Genomic DNA, 7,840 nt, shown 5'->3' with positions numbered 1-7,840 from the left:
CCCCCCCGGGGGGGGGGGGGGGGGGGGGGGTGTGAGTGAGCGGCTGTGTGGTGCTTAGTTGCTGGCTGGGGTCAAACCACGACACATCCAGACCAGATATTAGGAAGAATTTCCTAATTGGATAGTTAGTGAAACACTGGGGGCAACTAACTGAAAAGCTGTTGAATCTCCTGTAATAGAGCTTTTCACGAAGAGGCAACATTCTGCCTTTGTGCTTGGAGATGGACTAAATGATCTATTGAAGTGCTTCCCAGCCTCATATTTCTGTGATTCTGACTTGAAATAACGATTCATTCTGAATGTACATTATTCACTTAATGTAGAGGAAAGTTCAAGTCAGTTGCCTGATGACAGTTTCAGCTGACACTCAGAAGGACTTTGAACCTTCCAACAGTCTCTCACCTTTATTACACGGTACATTTTCTGGTAGCAGAAAATGCAGAACATACTGTCAAGAGAACAGGTATAACTAGCAGATTTTTGAGACAGTTACACCCTGATAAGTTGTGATTTAATGGTGAGCCATGAAATCACACTCATATCACACCCATACTTGAACTACTGATCTCCAAGGACAACCAAAGTCTTCAGGTACTAACAAACCTTAAAAATTGTTTCCAGACACAGGGCCTTCCCTGCTTCTTATCCGGCCTTGTTGTAATTTCTGATTTCCCATCCTCTAACTCATATTTTTCCATACAAGTGGAGTCTTCAGCTCCGTATGAACCAGTCCACATAAACCTGTGGGCAGTAGAGGTGATCACAAAGCACCTGTCCATTTTCCCTGTGAAATAATACTAAACTAATGCTTTGCACAGGTGTTTGGGTTTGGAGCATTTGTTAGTGGTTTCTAGGACAAAAATTGCAGCTCTTGACAACTTGACACTAAGGATTCATTAATGACATTTTAAAGAATTAGACTGCAGCTGCTTGGAGAGTAAGGAAATAAAATTACAATCTAATGTGCCCCTGTATTCTCAGCTAGATGCGGTCATCTTAATTTGATTAAGTCCACTGTGGAACAACATAGAAGAGATGGCTGCGTCCCAGCGATGGTTGCCAGCTTATGGTGGAGGGTGTCAATGGAGTAAATTACCTCTAGAGATTATTTCCAAAGATTATACCGGCTTTCAAAGAGTCCAGAATTTTATTTTGGGTGTAAGGTACCCTACCGCATAGGCCAAAGGGTGAAGGGAGAAGACGCAATTGGGCATAAGGTTATTAAAGGAGACTCAATTTCTCGGACGTGAAATTCAATTTTTAGTGATTCTTAATGTACGACTTTGGGTCTTTTACACGTGTACTTTCTTAGTGCCTCTTTATAGGACCCGTTCCGTGAAAGTTAACGGTGATAATGCAAATGTTGAGATGCTTAGATTAGAAGCATTATAAAAATGAGTATTATATTAACGTGACTTCCCTTTTGGTAATTATAACTTAATCAATACAGATAATTGCAGCAGTAACCTACTTTCAATTCTTACCGATACTGAAATTCGTACCCGAGACGCAACTGACCGATTGCCACTTAAGCATTTGGCATTACAGCAAGGGATTTAGTCGGGTTTTGCCCCCAGAAAATGCAGGGACAAGAAAAGGGGCCAATTTTTTTAAGACGCGGGGAGGAGCCCAGCGCGTTTCCCGGGGAAGCTGGTGATGCGGCGCAGGCCCCGCCCGCAGACACCCGCACACAGCAGCGTTTCCGACGCACACGGACGGCCCATAACTAGCTCAGCAGCTCGCCAGAAGCCCGAAGCTGCGGGGAGGTGGCGTTAATTTGATTTAGTTGCAGGCAGCGGTTCGTTTTTCAGCGGCGAGGCGCGTCGCCCCCGCTCGCACGGCGACTCCCGCCACGGACCTGCCCCGGCCCCGCCCCCTCCCGAGCCCCGCCCACTCCTGGCCGCCCGGTCGCCGTCGGCAACCGCGGAAGGGGTCGGAGGTCGTCGCGGGAAGGCGGGGTGGTGGCCGGGGTCACGTGACGGTGCCAATATGGCGGCGCCGTGGCGGCGGCGGGGTGGCAGCCGCTGAGGGAGGCGCGTCTCTTCCGGATGGTGGGGTTGCGGCGCGGCCGCAGGCTCTGAGCGCCGGCCCCGGCGACCCCCCTCCCTGCCCCGCGGCGGGGCCCCCCCGCCATGCAGCCCCCGGCCCGCGAGCAGGACGCCCGCACCAAGAGCATGTTTGTGTCGCGGGCCCTGGAGAAGATCCTGGCGGAGAAGGAGGCGAAGCGGCCCCCGCACGGACAGCTGCGGAGAGCCTGTCAGGTGGCGCTGGGTGAGTCCGCCCGGCCCGGCCCGGCCCGCGGGACTCCCCCGCCTCCGCCGGGCTGGGAGCCGCCACCCCTCCCCGGCCTGGGGGGGGGATGACAGAGGGTCCCGCTGGCGGCGGGGGGGAAGGAATCCCTGCTCGCCCGGTGCGGCGGGGGTGGGAGGCGGTGTTACCCTTCCCCGCTCCGGCTGGTGTCCTCCGCCACGTCGGATCCCCGGCGGGGAGCGAGCGAGTCCCGGGCCCCCAGCTGGGAGGTTGCCGGCCGCCGCCCTGGCTGAGCTCGGGACTTTGGAGTGGGGGGAAAGTTCTTTCTCTGATACCTGACGAGCAAGTACGAGGGGAAAACCCCCAGATATCTCCTTTTATTAAGTTCTGGTCTCGGTATGAAGCAAAAGGGGGTGGGGTTTGTCACTTTAGAACCAATTTTCAGAAAATTAATTGTAAAGTTTTGAACTAGGAGACTGGCTGTTTAAGGCCCTCGACTTGCGGAGTCTCAGATCTTCCAGGACTAGCAATCTTCTGACATCTTATCTCCAGCTCGTGGCTGGACTGGCTAAAAACTGTTAGCAGTGTAGCCAAATACATACAATGCCTGTGGTGTCTTGCAGAACTGAAAATACTTTTTGTGAAGTTGGTGGACTGGTCCTGAAAGCCCCTGCAAGTACAAATTGATGATATAGGTCTCTGTGTTAAAGTTCTGGGAACATATATCATGAAGGGGAAAAAAATAAACTGGGTAAAGCTAAAGTATATCTCTTACAGTTGGAATTTTCTGTGGCCTTTCTGAATTTGCAAAAGTGATGTAACGCTTACAGTTTTAGTTGCTTTGCACCAATATTTTTCCTTTAACTTGGGAACATTTACTGTATCCAGAACAGAAGAAAAGGCAGGTTGAGTATGCAAGGAAACTAGGCAGATGCAAGTTCTGTCCAATGCCCTGCGAAAGCAAGCTTGAAAAATAGCTGTCATTTTTACCTTCCTTCCCACAATCCTTACCTTCAAGAAATTTGTAGGAGCTAATTGTAGTGATAGTATATCCAGAGAAAGCTAACCAGATAGAAGGGTATTTTTTGTTATTATTAAAAGTTGACATTGTGAGCAGTAGTATAACACGTGTGCCCCCAGCAGTTAGAGACTACTTTTCCTACTTACTTCCTTTTCCTGATTTCTCCCCCAACATGCACCCAGCCCATTTACAGAACTGGGAACCTGTTTTGTTGCTATGTAAATAAAGGGTGAGAAAGGGAACTTTCTTGAAAGATGACTAGTTTGCTAACACATCAAAGATTATGATTTTGGGAGAGGGGTATTGTGCAATAGCCACCTATTAGCATTTGCATATTGGATTATAACTATTCTATGTCTGCATATTTTAAGGTACAGTACATTTGAGGGTAGTTTAATGCTTGTGGTGATGGACATTTTTTGTTAATCTTGCTCAGAAAAAAGAAGTCCATGTGCTTTCCTGGACTAAAGCAGAGGTCAGCATGAATAGATAACCTGTTGCCCAATCGTCCTGCCATAGCAGGACCTTGATTACTGTACTAAAGGATCTCTGTTGTATTTGGTGAATGTTGTACCATTTTAAGTTTTCAACAGGAATGCTTTTTTTTTTTTTTTCATGTGTTTCCCCCCCCCCCCCCCAAACTTCATTCTGTTTAGGTTAAGCTCTTTTTTACTGAAATGAAAAAATCAGTTTTACTTACATACACTTAAGCTTAATTAAGCTTATACTTTATACTAACTAAGACTATGACTTCAGTTTCAAAAGTGTTAGCTCTAATTATCAAGCCCTGTGCAATAGTAAATATGCTAGGAAATGTGGGAAGAACATTACTTGCAGTCTGAGGAATTCAGGCCAGACTTTGTAATCTACACAAACTGTTATGGATGAAAGAAGCTTCCATGTTTTGAGTAATAATAAAAAAGTCCAGTTAACTCTGAGTAAAATTAATTCAGTTTGAGAGAAATGTGAAGTTAACTTTATGAAACTGGTAATTGTGTCAGCTGTTGTCTTCTTTTTTTCTTTTTTCCATGTCATACTTCAAATAATCTCTTTCTGCTTCTCACTAAATTCCATTTGCTGTGCTGTCTTATTTATACAATGGTCCTTTTAATGGAGTGTGGAGGTATTGTACCATTTATAAACCAGTCAACACAGGCACGGGTCATGTGTAAATGATACCTGCTCTTGGTACTAGGGAAGTCTATGATACATCTTTTTTTCTAAATAGAGAGGAACTGGTCTATTCTACAACTATCTAGTAGAAATAGTTGCAGGTTAATTTTTATAATCTCTGCTGTAGTGTTACTGCAGTAGTGTTTCTGCTAATTACATATGCTTTAAATTTTTTGTTTGGTGAGACAGAGAAATATATTTCTAACTGAGGGAATGATGCTCTTGTTTTCTTTTACATGGGTTCTTTATTGTTTTGAATGTGTTCAACTCCTGAGAGCTTAAGTAAATTACTACTGAAAATTGTTGTCATTCCTATGTAGGAAGTATAGGTATTCTTTCATTCTAATTTTAATCTGTTCTAATTGTTTTAATCGTTCTAATTTTAAACTGTTCTTACCCTTTTTTATCTTCCTTTCCCAGTAGTATACCTTTCACTGGACTAATACTGTGTAGTTTTGGACTGCAAAATATTGTCATGATTTTGTAGAAATGAGAAGTAACATAGGCTCAAATGGGATGTAAACACAAGAAGTGTTGAAGAAAACAAAATCGGTTCCCAGTGGTGTTTTGGGGTGGGTTTTTTTTGCTCTGTCCACCCCCTCCTTTGAAATACACAGTGTTAATGTTGAGTAAGCAGAGTTTGAATAGATTCCTTCATTCAGTCTCTTGCTTCATCAGTAGGTGTAACAGTTGTATCTTGTACTCTTGGTGCCAGTAAGCCCCAGGAGAGATTGGGAGAAATTGAGGTTTTTAAACAGAGCAGCTGTTCTGCTCTGCTTTAGAAAACTGTTTTTAAGAAAACTTGTTTTCAACAGACAACCAGTGTATTGTATAAAAATAGCTGCTTAATAAGCATTCACATGGAGGTCTAGGCACACATGATTCTTAGTAAATCTACTGAAATAATCCTGAAAAATTTACAGTGGAACACAGTGTGTATCACAGCAGTTCATATTGGTCTAATGCTAATGGTGTGCCTGGGTGTCTCATATAAACTATTACTCTTGCCCTATTAGGACTGTTTTTAATGACATACTGTGCAGGCAACCTGGGTATGTGACCTTCTTTGACTGCCACGTACATATCTTCAAGCTTTGTAAACAACAGAATTTGTTTAGTTAGCTTGTTAATGAGTTTAATAAAATAATCTCTTAAATCATGCCTTCACTTAAGAATCTAGTTGTGTGTTTAAGAAGTCCCTGGATATAAATGACAGATGTCTAAAGTTTGTGTTTCTTAGTTTAGTAGCCTCTTGGCTAGCAAGTTTTGAGAACACTGGGGCAAAGAGGAGGTAGCGTTGCTTCATTGTGGCAGCCTTTTCTAAAGGGTTCTCTATAGATCGATAGAATCAATAAATGTGGGTGTTGGGTTTTTTTTTTTATTTAAGTTTAAGGCAGCCTGGAATTAAGCAATGCAGTAGACTTTACTGGTTTGGGGGAAGGGAAGCTTTTGCTGCTGCTGCCTGTGTTTGTACTGGCACTGCTGTCTGGTGTTCTAACATGCTATGGAAAGACATTGCATGTGTCCTTGTGCGAACGCAAGCTATGCCATTTTCTGCGCAGGAACTAGTTTGCTTCCACTGAAACAAACTTGATTGCATGTTAACATAGGATGTATCTAATTGCAGGCAGACAATTATTTCCTCCATTTTAATATATGGTTTTCAATATGAGCAAACTTAAACCATCCATCTAATGTAGAAAGGCAGTTAGTTTCAGCATGAGCTTCATCCTGCTTTTATTATGGCCAGAAGCTCTGGAAGAAATTGCTGCAAGGCCTTGCTTGTTATTCCAGTTGTGTAGCCTGGCAGGAATGCTGAAAGGCTTGCATTGAGCGGGCAGCACACATAGTGCCCAGAGTTGAAGATGTTTCTGATTGAAGTAGATACGATGTATGCTGATACATTCTGGCCTTAGAAGTAGTAGGTAGCTCAAGTACTAAAAACACCAAGTGAAGGGACAGTGTTGTGCTGTGACGACCAGACATTGGCCAAAATTCAGACTGTGTTCTGTAGCTGTGGCAGGGAATTTAGCTGTGCCCCTTAATCCTATGACTGGAAGAGGAGAGTGACAGTGGCAGTAGGTTTCTGGAAGCTGCCTGTGCCTGGTCAGGGCTTGGCAAGCTGATCATGGCAACAGACTTCATTTAGGCAACAATTTCTGTTTCACTCACTTTCAGTGGTCAGACCACCAAATGAGCACTTAAAATGTGCAGACTTCCAAACTATTTTGATGCAATCAGTAGCAGAAGCATGCCTGTAACTTGCTTTTGTCCTTTCATTTATTCTTTTCTGCCAGCATTATCTATTAAAATACTGTTGTGGTGCAGATATTTTTATATGGCTTTAGAAAAGCCTTTATTAAATAAAATTGTGGGGAACTTGGTCAAGCCTTGGTTAGATTTATTTATTTATTACTTTATGGAGTATTTCTGAGAGTGAAGTTGTCATTGTTCTAATACGGGATGCTGTTCTTACATATTTTTCCAATGCAAGATCTAATATAACTATCAGTGAAGATGGGCACGATCATGTCTCCTTAAGGCTAAGACTTGTCAATATTTCTGTTGTGTGTTCTTTTGTTGGCTATACGGTGGATAATGTTCCTTCAGTTCTTGTTACATTACTTATTGCTAACGGATGTCATACTACTTCTTTCTCGACTGCTCACTATGTTGGCTTTCATTGATGACTATGGCAGACAGAATAGCAAGTCCCAGTCCTGGATTTAGCTTATCACTCACAGCTTGCAGTTACACAGGTTTCCTCCACATTTTGCTTCCATTTTCCCTACAAAATAGGGGTACTAATGTTACAAAATAGGCATACTCTGCAAGGATTAATTCTTGCAACATTCATTGAACAACAGGACAGTGCAAAAACCTGTAACATGTTTGTTACAGTCCTTGTTTGTTAGTATGTTTTGTGTATTTATGCTTCTGAGACATTAGAAATTATTGATGTTCACAGGCAGCACTGAAATCATCTGAACTCTGAACATCTAATCCCAGACAATGGTGCCTCTCCAGAGTTGTGGAGAACAAGTATTGAGTGAATGATCAGTTTCTAATAACTTTGCCGTTGCAACAAGTTTTGTAGGCATGATAATTTGCAGATGTGTGAAATAGTGTGCAATGGACAGGATTCCACATGGTGTTACAAATGGTTGTAGCTGTGCAGCCTTACTGCATGTGCTGTTATTGATATTTTTTGTCAGTTTTCACAGTATGCGCTTATGCCATGTCTGGTGTAGTGCAGTTGTGGTCTGTATTGTGCACCATGGTGACATTTTAGAAATCCTCAAAAAGCCATACTAGCATCTTTGGGATTTGCTGCTGTATGCAATAGAAATGAGAAAGAAACACTTCCCCCCCCCCCCCCCCCCCCCCCTTCCGTTT

The 7,840-nt window shown here is 43.4% G+C and overlaps 1 protein-coding gene across 2 annotated transcripts in view; it reads left to right on the top strand.

Moving 5' to 3' along the window:
* Positions 1 to 2,106: 2,106 nt before the first annotated feature.
* Positions 2,107 to 7,840, top strand: part of ARFGEF2 (ADP-ribosylation factor guanine nucleotide-exchange factor 2 (brefeldin A-inhibited)) — a 35,538-nt gene continuing 29,804 nt past the window's right edge. For both annotated transcript variants that reach the window (XM_010569674.1, XM_010569673.1), the window contains exon 1: positions 2,107 to 2,271. In XM_010569674.1, coding sequence (XP_010567976.1) covers positions 2,133 to 2,271 — 139 coding nt within the window. In that variant the 5' untranslated portion in view covers positions 2,107 to 2,132. The remainder of the gene's footprint in view (positions 2,272 to 7,840) is intronic.

The sequence above is a fragment of the Haliaeetus leucocephalus genome, unplaced genomic scaffold (genome assembly GCF_000737465.1).
Source record: "Haliaeetus leucocephalus isolate CR32 unplaced genomic scaffold, Haliaeetus_leucocephalus-4.0 Scaffold273, whole genome shotgun sequence".
In the NCBI taxonomy this organism is placed as follows: Eukaryota; Metazoa; Chordata; class Aves; order Accipitriformes; family Accipitridae; genus Haliaeetus; species Haliaeetus leucocephalus.
Note: the sequence above shows the minus strand (reverse complement) of the source record. Positions and strands in the feature narration are given on the sequence as shown.